Here is a 15,511-nt window from a genome sequence, read left to right on the forward strand (position 1 = left end):
TACGCATGCATATTTTGAAGGTGTGCGGCTGACGCGCCATGTTAGAATTTTTCTGGTGACAAATTTCCACCACCATACGCATGCGGATGCCTGCGGAAAGAATGCGTCAAATTAACGTATTACAGTCTATGGGAACTCATGCGTACGCAAGTGCTTGCATTTGCGTACGCATGCGTTCTTCTCAGTAAACATGTCTAGGAACTTGTTTGAAGCCACCCCCCAAGCAAAGGTTATAAAAGTAGGAGTGGGCAGTAGAACTCCATTATTCTCAAGACTCTGGAAGCGACACAAGACTTGCAGCCTCAAGTGTGGAAGACGCCTACAAAATGTAAGTATACAAGCTATATGTCTGCCTGTCCGTTTTTCTCCCTGCAGTCTGTAATCATTTCTGTCTCTCTTGCAGCATTCCTCATCATGTCCTCCTCTGAAGATCAGAGCTCACACAGTGGACTGGAGACTGAAGTGAATACATTTGCTCCTGATTAGTAAATATTCACTGTCACTATTTTACACATGTGACAAAAAATTTATTTTTATTTTTACAGAAGCCTTCCAGTTAATATGATCAGGAGCAGCAGACTCAGGCCCAAGCTCCGGTGGCAAGACGGCAAGTATTCTTGACTGTTTTTATTTATTCTTGACTGTTGTTGTTACTCTTGCCTTTTTTAATTTCTTCTTGACTATTTTTGTGACTTACCTTTTTTTTTTGACTGTTTTTGTTTTAAGGGCAGACACTCACTGCCGTATTCCTCCTGCGATAATCACATCGCACTGAATGGACTGGCCAGCACATCTCCTGCCCCTAGCATGACAGCATGATGGATTACTATTCAGCTGTCAAGTTCAGGTCAGGAGAGCCGACAGCCAGTATGAGTTTTACAATGCGATTCTCGCACGAGAAATACGGCAGTGTGTCTCTGCCCTAGTGTTTTATCTTTCTAACTTTTCTTTTCATTTCTAGGTCCAACAAGGGGAGGAGGAATTAATTGATAACGACCTCCTCATCACCCTGGTGCAGGAGCGAGTTCCGTTGTGGGACACCCGGGAGCAGCAGCACTGTGACGCTGTGGTGATTCGGCGGCTGTGGAATGAGGTGGCCCAAGCGCTGATGGATGACTGGGACAACGCCATGTCACAGATGAGAAAGGCTTTTCATAAGTATTGCAGTGTGGTCTGATGCGGCAGTGAACTTGAAGGCCGGAATCACACAACTGTACTGCAAGTTTGTTGCATCACACATGGTTGTGGGATCCTACCTAAAGTGCATTGTTTAACAATTTTTTTTCCATATTCACAGTGATCAAACTCAAAACCCGTTGGCGTTCGATGAAGGATCGCTTCAACAAGGACCTGAGACAGGAGATCCAAGTTCGCAGTGGTGCTGCAGCAAGGTTCGGGAAATACAAATATCACCAGGTGTGGTCTTTCCTGAGGCCTGTCCTTGCTCAGAGAACGTAAGTATTTTTGTGTTGTATTCCCTAAACTGAATTTTTCTATTCCACAGGAGTTGGCGCTTTTACAATTGTTATTTTTTGGTAGTAATGTTTTTCTTTTCTTTTCACAGAACCTGTAGCAGCACCCTCGAACCTGGATCTTCCTCTGGAGCGGTACCTCATCGAACTGCCACAGACCAGTCCCAGCCATCCACCAGTGAAGCAGCAAGTGGGTTGGCGTCACAGGCTGGAGAACAGGCAGCTGGTCCTTCAGGTGTTCCCCTGTCCCAGTCTTCTGCCTCTTTTTGGGGGGGGGGCTCTTCCCGCCAACGGCAGAAGGCCTCGGACAGGTCACTCATGTCCGAGTTTCTTCACTTGAGCTTGGTGTTCCAGAATGGCCTTAAGGCACTGGCAGATAGACTGGAAAGTGGTCTGACCCATATTAACACACTTTTCCAGGATGTCAACCAACGCCTTAACCATCTGGGAGCCGACCTCCAGAGACCAGCACACCATTTTTTGAATCAGATAGAGCAGGGCATGTCGGAACACCTTACGCCTGATCTCCAACTCATTGTGATGCAGGCCTGCAATGCTGCTTATGTTCAGGCTATGCAGCAGAGTCAGTACTACCACCAGGCACATGTGGTATTTCCACCTGTGCCACCAATTACACACTTAACCTCTATACCAAGTTCTGCTGCATACCACTGTACGGCCACCACCATGCCCAGTCCTGCCGCACACCACTACAGTGCCACCACCATGCCTGGTGCTGCTACAAGCCACTCTGCCACCACCATACCGAGTCCTGCTCCTGCACGGCTGACCACCGCCACCACCACTGGGCCGCCAGAAGATCATGCACGGCTGCCCACCGCCACCACCACTAGACCCCCAGAAGATCATGCACAGCTGCCCACTGCCACCGTGACTAGGCCACCAGAAGATGCGGCACGGCTGCCCACTGCCACCACCACTAGGCGGTCAGAAGATCCCACATGGCTGTCCACCGCCACCACCAGGCCGGGTCGACAAGGTGAACGACCTGCTGACCCCACCACTCCCACCCTCCCAAGGAGACATAAAAAAGGAAGCTTCCACATAAAACTGGACAGAAAGGCAAAAGGACTCGTGGCAGCAGAAGTGTCATGCTACCTCCACCTTCACCTCCCAATGTGTCGGTGTTGTCCAGTTTTTCTCTCCCTTCCAATGTGTCTCTCCCATCCCATGCTTCCACTCCTAATGTGTCTTCTTCCATCCTTGACCTCACAGACCCCACAAGTTTAGTTCCCCCTTCCCCTGGAAACCCTTCATCATCCACTCGTAGCCAATCCTCCCAGCTCCACATCCCCCAGGTCCATAACATTTCCCCCTCAGTTAGTAAAAGTTAATTTTTTTGTAAAGAAATTTGTGTTTTCCCCAAATCATTGCTTGATCTTTGTCTCTATCGTCGCCGGCAACAGACACAGTGCGCCATCAACACACATGTCGCCATATACACACACTGTGTTTTGGCCACCTCATATCTCCCTGACACACAATCTACAGCTCCTCTTTTTTATTTGCTTTACACTGCAGCTTTGCTTCTTGTATGCGTAATGGAGCTATGAGGTGGCAAAAACACAAAGAGGAATGAAAATCCTCAAAAATATATATATATTAATACAGCAAAAAAGGTCAAGGGCCAACAATGCTCACCTGCCCAGGTGTCAGCACTAGTGCACTCAGGATGCAGTGTTTTCTGCATCCTGAGTGCAATAGTTCAGACACACGGGCAGGTGCAGGTACGGACTGGGGCTGAAATTCAGCCCTGGCATTTGAAATCACACAGGCCCATGTTGGCCCCGTCCCCAAGCACCAGATGGGGATATATTACTAATATTTCCCTGGATGGAGTAAAGTAAGATTTTCTGTATTTTCTGAATGTAAATCATTCAGCTGCGGCAAGAAAAACGAAATCTCCGAGCACTAAAAAGTACTCGGAGGACACCCAAGCGTGCTCGAGAAATCTCGAGTAACGAGTATATTCACTCATCACTAATAGTTATCTTATTGATGCAAACTGATTAAACATTTGATGATGGGATCTTTGCAGACTTACCCCAACATCTCTCTTTACCTTCCTTTTGCCTCTACGCTCCATTAATCTGGCATCCATACCTTACCCTATTTTCTCATTTCCCAATACCCTCTTTTTATTATCATAATATATTTCAGGGTTTATAGGAAATTTTCGAGGGCTGCAAACAGGTCATGTTTTCAGGATTTCCTTGCATTGCACAGGTGATAATTTAATCACCTGCACAGATTGATTCTAGCACCTTGTGCAATGCTAAGGAAATCTTGAAAACACGCATGGTTTGAGGCCCTCGAGGAATGCAGTTTGACACCCCTGGTCTAAACAAGCCGGTAATTGCCCAATGAAAAAGCAAAACAAACAAGCAAAACTGATAATTCTCGGCAGCACATTGTCTTGTGATGTGCTGCTGATAATATGAAGTTCTATGTACACAGAACGATTGTATTAATGATCCTTCGTTGCATATAGAACTCTGGCCGGACTGTCTAAATGGGCAAGTAAACGACCCCTTGCACGTAAACCTATCGGCAATCATTTAAAGGACGCGATCGTGCAGCCTTAACCAAGAACTACTTTGATGTTAGCTTGCTGCTTATTGTTTCATTTTATGTTGTTATTGTTTTTGGAGTTTTTTTTTTTAATTTTATAAAAGTTTGTTGAAAGTTAATTAAAAAAAATGAAGTTCTAAAAAAAAAAAAAATTGTTATAGAACCCAAATAATATCTTACACTTCAGATCCAAATTGTACATATGTGTGAATCTTTGGGATGGTGAAAATGGAGGTCTAAGGAGAATACAGATTGTTGTGATCTACCAAAAACCGTTTGCAAACTGCAACAATACTTGATATACAGCGTATACGCCCGTACAATCTGCATGTGTTAATTATGCTACTGCAAAATAGCTAAGCTATTTATATGTAGGAAGACATGAACAAACTGGCACAAAATATAATGGATTGTTTGTATACTATGTGTACATGCTTTCTTTCCGGAATATTTTCTGAATTGTGCACTTACCTTGCTTGTTTGTGCCTCCATACATTGCCATTGGTTTGGAATATTTTATACATTTCTTTTTTGTATATCTACATGTATGGGTAACATATTAGAAATAGTAAAAAAAAAGGCAACACTCCAAAAAAAAATGCAAAAAATGGGGGAACTTTATTGACCTATCTCAGCACTAATTTTCACAACCAGAACAACAGCTGTCTAAGGGGACAAATAATCCTTTATGGGTTTTTAAGTCACTTTTCCTTTATTGTCATATGGTTTTTACCAAATTTATCAAACTGGCACATGGTTCAAGAATTTTGCACAAAAGTAAAAATGCTCTGTATTTCTGTTTTAACCTTTTTGCGACTTTTCAGAGCAAAAACTTTCAAGAGTCTCAACATTTGCACAAAACATTTCTGGTGTACATAAAATCACTAAAGGTGATGTCCATTTACATAAAAAAGTAGTGACCATTAAAAAAAAAATGTGCAATTGATGAAATTAGCCAAAAACATCTGAAAACCCCAACCCTCAAACATTATAGTAAAAAAAAAAAAAAAAAGTGAACGCATAAAATAATTGAAAAGAAGAATAAGGTGCAAATGAAAAACAGGTGTAAAACACCAAAAACTAAACAAAAAGGGGCGCAAATACAATAATGAATCGTGCTCTAAGTATAACATATTTCTCACCTGAATGTACATCACAACTTACAATTTGCCAAATCCAGATTTACAGCCGTTTCCTGAACAGAAATGGAAAGGTTTCTTGGCTTCCTGAATTTCCTTTCAATTTCTCTAATTTCCGCTGCTTGATATCTACAGTACATAAAACACCGTAAAACACATAATGTAAAAAATGCACTGTATACAGCTGCTACACATACGGATACTGAGGAACAATCTGCACTAACACCAAAGTCCTTGCCCACATGCATTATCATCACTGTTGTCACTTACCTCCCACTAAAAAGAATCATGATTAGTGATGAGTGAACCCAAACGGTAAAGTTCGGGGTCCGTACTAGACTCCTAGCATCCGTGCACACACCCTGTCACTGACTTTTTCCCGAAAGTCCATTAGAATATTTAGGTTTGTGGATGAGAAAATCTTGTTGAAGGGCTGCTGCACAGCCAATCAACAAGATTTTAGACTGTGGGCACTTCCGGAGCCATCACAACCATGCCAAGTACTGGCAGTGTGATTACCCCGGCTGTTGTCCCGACAGATATACATTTATTTTCGTTTTTTGTGTGTGTGTTTTGGAACCCAGAATGGACATCATACCAGGCAAGGACCCAGAATGGAGGTGATTATGTCAGAATGGGGTCCAGGATGGGGGTCATCATACCAGAAAGGTGTCCAGGAAGGGTGTCATCTTACCAGAAAGGCATCCAGGAAGGGGGTCATCATACCAGAAAGGCGTCCAGAAAGTGGTCATCATACCAGAAAGGCGTCCAGAAAGGGGGTCATCATACCAGAAAGGTGACCAGGAAGGGTGTCATCTTACCAGAAAGGCATCCAGGAAGGGGGTCATCATACCAGAAAGGCGTCCAGAAAGGGGGTCATCATACCAGAAAGGGGGTCATCATACCAGAAAGGCGTCCAGGAAGGGGGGCATCATATCAGAAAGGCGTTCAGGAAGGGGGTCATCATACCAGAAAGGCGTCCAGGAAGGGTGTCATATCAGGAAGGGGCCCAGTATGGTGGACATTATTATAGGAGGTGGGTCATTATGCAATGAAGGGGTCCAGGATGGAAGTCATTATATCAGAATGGGGGTCATTATTCCAGAAGGCGCCCAGGATGTTGGACATTATTATAGGATAGGGGACATTATACCATGAAGGGGTCCATGATGGAGGTCATTATACCAGGATGGGGGAAATTATTACATGAAAATACCTGAGATGTTGAGAACTCTCTTCAATATTTTTATTTGGTTTTGTTGTAATTTCTCTTTTTTCAGCAAACCCTGAAGGTTTTGCAAATATCCAGTCTTCAGAACACTTCTCCTGGGAAAAAGAACCTAAAAAATGTGTGTTCATATTAATAAAAGGAAACGAAAAGTATGTTTTTATATACTTTAGTTTTCCCAAAGATTGTATATGCTTAAAAATGTGTTCTGCACAACAGTAAGCTACTGCATTTCATGAACTTATAAACAGTTTCTCATAAATGGAGGTTTTACTAAAAAAAAAAAAAACTACCTTGTAACAGCAAATCTGCTTGGTGAAAAAAGTTTTGAAATGTGTAATAAGAAGCTATAATCATATGATTTAAACTCCCTTGCTCCAGTGCCTGCCGCTCCACAGGTGTCTGCATGAACAGGGAGCTATTCTTCAGTTACCTGACTGCTGAATTATCTGACTGTAGAGGTCTAGTGACCGGACTAGGACATCATGAGAAGTGTGGCTGGATACATCCGATGTAACCTGACTACTGCCACCGCTAATAACAGACCTGAGTGACATTAACTGCTGCTCTGGAGCCGGGGGTGTTAGAGCAGGTGAGTAGAGCTCAAGTTTAATTGACCTAAAATGTGATATTAATAAACTTTCTGTCATACTACTTTGTCCAATTTTGATAAGGTCTAAGCTAGTCTCTCCTACTTCTTTTTTCCAGAAGGCATGATGACATCAGTTGTGGCCAAAAGTATTGACACCCCTGCAATTCTGTCAGATAATGCTTAGTTTCTTCCTGAAAATGATTGCAAACAAATTCTTTGTTATTATTATCTTCATTTAATTTGTCTTAAAAGAAAAAACACTAAAATAATTGTCCTAAAGCTAAATTGGATATAATTCCACACCAAACATCAAAAAGGGGGTGGACAAAAGTATTGGCACTGTTCGAAAAATCATGTGATGCTTCTCTAATTTGTGTAATTAACAACACCTGTAGCTTACCTGTGGCACCTAACAGGTGTTGGCAATAACTAAATCACACTTGCAGCCAGTTGACATGGATTAAAGTTGACACAACCTCTGTCCTGTGTCCTTGTGTGTACCACATTGAGCATGGAGAAAAGAAAGAAGACCAAAGAACTGTCTGAGGACTTGAGAAACCAAATTGTGCGGAAGCATGAGCAATCTCAAGGCTACAAGTCCATATCCAAAGACCTGAATGTTCCTGTGTCTACCGTGCGCAGTGTCATCAAGAAGTTTAAAGCCCATGGTACTGTGGCTGCGGATGTTGGATAAAGAACCTCGACTAACATCCAAACAAGTTCAAGCTGCCCTGCAGTCCGAGGGTACAACAGTGTCAACCCTTTTATGATCTGGTGGTTTAGGAACAACATGAGACAAGCTCTGAAGGAAGTGGTATCTGTACTGACCGCAGACCCTGAACCTAGCAGCGCAACTAGAAATAGCCGTGGGGGGTACCTGACGCTCCCTAGACCCCTTGGCACAGCCTAAGATCTAACTACCCCTAAAGATGGAAACAGGAAACCTATCTTGCCTCAGAGAAAATCCCCAAAGGAAAGATAGCCCCCCACAAATATTGATGGTGAGAGGAGGGGAAAATAACATACGCAGAGATGAAATCAGATTTTAGCATAGGAGGCCAGTCTAGCTTGATAGATAGGACAGGAAAGGATACTGTGCGGTCAGTATAAAAACTACAAAACAATCCACACAGAGTTTACAAAATCTCCACACCTGACTAAAGGTGTGGAGGGTAAATCTGCTTCCCAGAGCTTCCAGCTAACAGAAAAAATCCATAAAGACAAGCTGGACAAAAATAGAATGCACAGAACAATAAGTCCACAACATGTGGACTGAAATGAGCAAAGCCAGAACTTACCTTTGCAGAACTGGTCAGGAAACCAGGAGAATCCAAGCAGAGATGTGAATCCAGCCAGAGAACATTGACAAGTGGCATAGGCTGAAGACTAGAGCCAGGCTAAATAGCAGAGCCAGGAGAGACGATTAGTGAAAGCAGCTGCTAAAGCTAAACCCAAGGAGCGGCAGTTCCACTCAAAACCACCAGAGGGAGCCCAAGGGCAGAATTCACAAAAGTGCCATTTACAACCACCGGAGGGAGCCCAAGAACGGAATTCACAACACAACCCGTACTATCCGTCGGCGTCTGAATGAAAAGGGACTGTATGGTAGGAGACCCATGAAGACCCCACTTCTTACCCCGAGACATAAAAAAGCTAGGCTGGAGTTTGCCAAAACTTACCTGAAAAAGCCTAAAACGTTTTGGAAGAATGTTCTCTGGTCAGATGAGACAAAAGTAGAGCTTTTTGGGCAAAGGCATCAACATAGAGTTTACAGGAGAAAAAAAAGAGGCATTCAAAGAAAAGAACATGGTCCCTACAGTCAAACATGGCGGAGGTTCCCTGATGTATTGGGGTTGCTTTGCTGCCTGAGGCACTGGACTGCTTGACCGTGTGCATGGCATTATGAAGTCTGAAGACTACCAACAAATTTTGCAGCATAATGTAGGGCCCAGTGTGAGAAAGCTGGCTCTCCCTCAGAGGTCATGGGTCATCCAGCAGGACAATGACCCAAAACGCACTTCAAAAAGCACTAGAAAATGGTTTGAGAGAAAGCACTGGAGACTTCTAAGGTGGCCAGCAATGAGTCCAGACCTGAATCCCATAGAATAACTAAATCCCATAATGGATACAATCCTGCTCCTATGTTCGTTCATCTTACCATAGATGAACCATTAACACTGGGCCACAAAGTTACAATAGGACACTCCATACTCAGAGCATTTAACCATATACACATCTGTATATTTAATAACACTATGACATTTGTCTATTTTCCGATGTCACATATATAATGTCAATTATTTGGAAATATATCTTATTCACTATGTAGCACTGTACCTGTTGTATTGGGCACAGTTATTATTGTTGTTTTTTAGAATTCTAGCACGGCATAACATGGGTTCAGTATTAAGGACATTTAAAGTATATTTGCACAGCATTCTTATTAAAATTTGTAATGGGGGAGTTCCTTGTATAAATGGTGGGGTTTTACACTGGTTAGCGATGAGTTAATATTCACAGACGCTGCAGCGTAGCTCTTCCCCTATGTGACATGGGCGGTTCATCTTCCTTCGCACAGTGCGCATGTCTGCCGTGGCTGGCATCCCAGGGCATTGTGGACGACGCCTGAGAGTGCCGTTTGCGCCTCAGTGGTGTCATTTTGGCGTCGCTGATGCGTTGCGTCATGGTGGGCGCTGGACATGATGCAGTACCCGGCGCGGACGGCGGCGCACATGCGCCATATTTTGTGCGCAATTAGGGATGATCATTTACCATATAAATATCTCCCCTACACACACCACAGTACCGCCCCCTGACGAAGCCAACGCGAAACGCGCGTTGGGGCTGTGCTGTGTGACCATCTGCTGCCTGTTATATGGGTAAGGAAGAGTGCCAGGAATTACGTTACATTTGATGTTAGATAGACAACAATATTTGGTCCTGGGGGTCTTTTTTGTCCCATTAAAAATGATAGTAGCACTAAGCACTTTATTTATGTTATGGCATTGAGTGGCTGATCACACAGGTCTGGTACCGTTGTTGCTTTCCCTTGCTGAGCATGTAATGTTAGATATATGGTATTTTATTATGATTGTTATTAATATTGAAGATTAATAAAATTGATATATTTTTATATACTAAATTGGACTTGAACTCCATTTGTGAATATGGTTAAATGCTCTGAATCCCATAGAACACCTGTGGAGAGATCTAAAAATGGCAGTTTGGAGAAGGCACCCTTCAAATATCAGGGACCTGGAGCAGTTTGCCAAAGAAGAATGGTCTAAAATTCCAGCAGAGCATTGTAAGAAACTCATTGATGGTTACCGGAAGCGGTTGGTCGCAGTTATTTTGGTTAAAGGTTGTGCAACCAAGTATTAGGCTGAGGGTGCCAATACTTTTGTCTGGCCCATTTTTGGAGTTTTGTGTGAAATGATCATTGTTTTGCTTTTTGCTTCATTCTCTTTTGTGTTTTTTCATTTAAGACAAATTAAATGAAGATAATAATATCAAAGAACTTGTGTTTGCAATCATTTTCAGGAAGAAACTGAGTATTATCTGACAGAATTGCAGGGGTGTCAATACTTTTGGCCACAACTGTATGTGTATAGTAGCCAATGTTTCTGCAGATGTTTAAGTCCTCGTCCAAAACCCTCTCCCACTGCTCTCAGGAATGACTTGATCCACCTCAAAAGAACCACGTTTGGGTGGAACTTACATAAACCCCATGGACCAGGCAATCTGGGACAGTTGGCAGCTATGTATACTGTATGTTCTCTAGTCAATGCTTAAGGCCACGGTCACACATTCAGTATTTGGTCAGTATTCTACCTCAGTATTTGTAAGCCAAAACCAGGAGTGGGTGATACATGCAGAAGTGGTGCATATGTTTCTATTATACTTTTCCTCTGATTGTTCCACTCCTGGTTTTGGCTTACAAATACTGAGGTAAAATACTGACCAAAACCTGAACGTGTGAATGTGCACATGTGCACATGTGCCGGCGCACTATGTCCCGGAAGTATTTCGCTGTGTTCCGGGACATAGTGCGCCAGCACATGCGCATTAATGCTTTTCGGCTTTGCCAGCAGTTGGGCAAAGTATACTGTGCGTGCGCAAGGCGAGATTACATTGCACACGCGTGTACTACAGAGGAAACCTAATCAAATTCAAGACAATATTGCGGCCAGCGGGAAAGGAAGGGGTGCATGAAAGAACAGAAAACACCGCCTATCTGACCATTAACAGAGCCCGCCAAATTCAGGTGACAGAGTCCCTTTAAGGATTGTTTCTGCATCGTATTGGCAAACATTTCTGCAAGAAATCTGCCACATGTGAACTTGCTTTAAATCTTTTTATTGTTTGTATTGCAACATGAGAAATATTCACCATTCCTAAATATGAAATATTTTATTGACTTACCATGAACCTTCAGTTTACAAGATTGACCACTCAGAATAAGAGGAACAGCGTCATTGGAGACTACAGTAGCTTCCTTTATGGCCAGCTGATTGGCACTGAAAAACAATAATTCTAGATAGGTATATAGATAGAAATGACCACATGCAGCTGATTTTTTCATTTATACAAATGGATTTTGCTAGATTTTACAGCTTGTTTGTTTTTTTCCATGATGGAAAAAGTAACATTTCCTAAAGGTTATGTGCAACTATATGGCACCGCTATAGGATGCCACATTTGCTGAATGTGACATGTCAGGTTTTAAAACCTCTCTGATTTACTGCTCTGTCGATGGATGTCGACTAATCTACTACTTATCCAAACTAAATATTGGGTTCCTGCTCTCGTACACGTGGATGTGTACATCTGATGAATGGTGGAGACACCAATCAGTATATATAATTCTCGGAGTGAATAAATCGCAATGAATAGAGTGCCGGACTCCATTCTTTTATGGACAGGCCCCAGCTTGGACACAAACAGTATATGCCATAAATATCAGACACGTGTAGATTCCATTTCTGAAACTTGCTAAACCTATTCTTAGCCCCAATAAAATAAAAAGGCTGGCATCATTTTCACGGTGTCTGGACTCGCTCTACCCGCCGTGGCTCTCGTGCGGTGTTGTGACACATGACCCCAGCAAACAATCAACGTTGGGGTCACTGTCCCTGTCTTCGTACAGATTGAACATGATGAAGTCAGAGATCAGCTTCAGCCCGGACGTCAAAGACCTGCCTGCTCATACATGCAGTTTGGAGGGGTGATCTTACTGACAGACTTCAACGTAGCTTTACAGTAGCTTACCTATTTACCGGGCTGTGATCAATAAGTACTGAGTCTACCCCTGGGTCTGGTAATACCGTGGACATATCAGGATACAAGTGCTAAAAATATAAACAAGTAAAAGTATTAAAAAAACAGTTTTATTTTCACCTGCCATAAGTACATAATTTATTACCTGATGTAGATGCTGTTCTGAATCTGTCTAGTTTTTGTTTCTGCGTCTTTGTACCTGAGATGTGTCCCCTTATTCCTTGTATGTAAATCTGGTCATTTTAATGCTATATATAATACACCATTACCAGAACTGAGACTTTTTAAAACATTTGTGCCTGTTGGCGCTAAAAAGTCACAAAAATTGATTAAAAACAAAACCTTTTCTTTGGAACGTGTCCCTGGTCCACCAGCTGTGCTTCACGCTGGTCCGCTGTCCCTGTACTGACAAACTACCATAAAGTGTTTACTTATCTCTTACATTAGAATGTTATTGTCCCCACTTCCTTCTGTCTTTTTTATCACCTTACTTTACAGTATGCATCTGTTGAAAACAGGTTTTCTATTTTGCCTTTTGTAATGTAAAAATCCTTTAATAAAAACTGAATTTGGAAAAACAAAACCTTTTATTATTTTTCATCAAATTCATGAACTACATGCATCATTTTGAAGGATTTGTTGCAAAAAAAAAAAAATGTTCGGACATATCCTAAGGGCCCCTTTCCACTTGTGAGAAAAACGGACGAGTGCAATCCGATAAAAAATCGGATTGCATTCGGACCAATGTTTTTCAATAGGTGACATTCCATTTGCGATATTTTTCCCAGCCGAAATCGGACTGAGAAAAATCTGTGTCGGCTGAGAAAAAAATCGCAGCATGCTGCGTATTGCTGAGATTCTCGGACGAGACTCGCCAATGCAAGTCAATGGGTGCGAGAAAAAAAACGCATGGAATACGGACCATCCGTATTCCATCCATTTTTTACGGATACCTTACCATTCTGTGGCACAGAACACTGTAAATAGTCCTGTAAATGACTGTATAAAAATAGTTGCAGAGAAAAAAAACGGATTGCATACGGATGTAAAAACGGATGATGCGATTAAAAAATCGCATTACACTCGCATGACACTCGCATGACAATCGCACACGTTACATCTGTTTTTTCGGTCCGTAAATCGGACCGCTTTTTTCTCACACAAGTGGAAAGGGGCCCTAAGACAGAAAAAGAAAAGTCACTTCAATAAACCGTGAATAATGAATCAGCACACTCTGTTTTGGACCCGGTCTAGCTTTTTCCTCAGGCTTGTTTATTTTTTTATTTTTTCCAAAATACTCGTACTTGTACATAATCCATATGATTTGCACAAAAGTCGCATAGTAGAGCAAATGAAGCAGTGCAAAAACATGCTCATCCCTTCAACAAGCCATCCAGACGGCTGTATGCGGCATGTGGAGACACTGCCGAGGCAAATCTAGCATGGAGTCACACTGCATGGTTTTGGGGACATGCTAGAGGATGAATGGGGAAATAAAGTTTGGAAGATTACCAAGAGAAAGAGAACGATCTAAGAAAAAAATGGTTAAGACAAGTTATTATTGGTGAGAAGACATGTATTGAACAAGCCAGCATACATACATCATAAATTGAACATACGGTTTTGAACAATAATGAAGGATATACAGTATAAGGAAAAAACAGTAAAATGCCAATAGGTTTGATGAGACAGCAATCACCCGATATTTCTTTGAAAGTGGACATAAGTCACTGAGCTAAGATGGCTCATTTTGGATGAGGTGGATGGAGTTGACATAGAAAGTAATGAGCTAAAATGACTTCAAAGTGAAGTACGGTATTCAGGATTTTTACCTTGGATTTTATGAGCTCTGTGAATGAAACATTTGATTTCAATATATTTTTATTAGACCATTTGTAGTGCAGCCCTCGGAAGTACAAAATGATCTGCTTCTTTATGTTTGCACCTCTTTAGGCCGGTTTCATACGTCAGTGGCTCCGGTACGTGAGGTGACAGTTTCCTCACGTACCGGAGCCACTGACACACGTAGACACTTAAAATCAATGCATCTGTGCAGATGTCATTGATTTTTTGTCTCCGAGTGCCAAACACGGAGACATGTCAGTGTTCGTGGGAGCGCACGTATTACACAGACCCATTAAAGTCAATGGGTCCGTGTAAAACACGTACCGCACACGGACGTTGTCCATGTGCAGTCCATATGCCATGCAGGAGACAGCGCTCCAGTAAGCGCTGTCTCCCCCACATGGTGCTGAAGCCGCGATTCATATCTTCTGTACAGCAGCGTTTGCTGTACAGAAGATATGAATAATCCATTTTTTTTGTGGTTTTTCTTGTTTAAAATAAAGGTCCATGTCCCCACCCCCTGTGCGCCCCCCCGCTGTTCTGAAAATACTCACCCGGCTCCCTCGCTGGTTGGCGCTGCTTCCTGTCCTGGCCGCACCTTCTACTGTATGAGCGGTCACGTGGGGCCGCCGATTACAGTCATGAATATGCGGCTCCACCTCCCATAGGGGTGGAGCCGCATATTCATTACTGTAAATGAGCAGCCCCACGTGACCGCATACAGTAGAAGGTGCGGCCAGGAGCGGAAGCAGCGACAGCGAGGGAGCCGGGTGAGTATTTTCAGAACAGCGGGGGGCGCACAGGGGGTGGGGACATGGACCTTTATTTTAAAACAAGAAAAACCACAAAAAAAATGGATTATTCATATCTTCTGTACAGCAAACGCTGCTGTACAGAAGATATGAATCGCGGCTTCAGCATGATGCAGGGGACAGCGCTAAACTTTAGCGCTGTCTCCGGCACGGTGCGTGTGGTACCCAGTTGGCACACAGGCGGCACACGTGTGCCACACGTGTGCCACACTGATGTGCCACAGAAATGCACCGGCACACGGACACGGATAATTCCGGTACCGATTTTTCTTTTACCGGAATTATCTGGACGTGTGAGACTGGCCTTATTCACTTCTTTGTCTCCTATAGGGGGTTTCATCCACAAGATGCCGTTTTAGTGTTAATTTACATAGACTCTGGGTATGAAAATGAAGAAAAAATATATATACATATATGCACTAGTAAATAAATCATAAGTGTTATGTGCATCTATTTGTTCTTATGTATATTTATTGAAATGTTAATAATGTCCATCATTGATAGGTTTATGAACTCGTGATGACGGGTATTTGTCCAGCTTTGTGACTACAGAG

General features: G+C 42.7%; 1 protein-coding gene across 1 annotated transcript in view; it reads right to left on the bottom strand.

Annotated features, from left to right (window-relative positions):
• The window catches only part of LOC138648112 (uncharacterized), a 45,195-nt gene that overhangs the window by 9,049 nt on the left and 20,635 nt on the right, over positions 1 to 15,511 (bottom strand). Inside the window, exons 7-10 of the mRNA XM_069737618.1 lie at positions 12,292 to 12,371; positions 11,446 to 11,540; positions 6,420 to 6,543; positions 5,229 to 5,332 (exon numbers count right to left, since the gene is read on the bottom strand). Coding sequence (XP_069593719.1) covers positions 5,229 to 5,332; positions 6,420 to 6,543; positions 11,446 to 11,540; positions 12,292 to 12,371 — 403 coding nt within the window. The remainder of the gene's footprint in view (positions 1 to 5,228; positions 5,333 to 6,419; positions 6,544 to 11,445; positions 11,541 to 12,291; positions 12,372 to 15,511) is intronic.

The sequence above is a fragment of the Ranitomeya imitator genome, chromosome 8 (assembly GCF_032444005.1).
Source record: "Ranitomeya imitator isolate aRanImi1 chromosome 8, aRanImi1.pri, whole genome shotgun sequence".
Classification (NCBI taxonomy): Eukaryota; Metazoa; Chordata; class Amphibia; order Anura; family Dendrobatidae; genus Ranitomeya; species Ranitomeya imitator.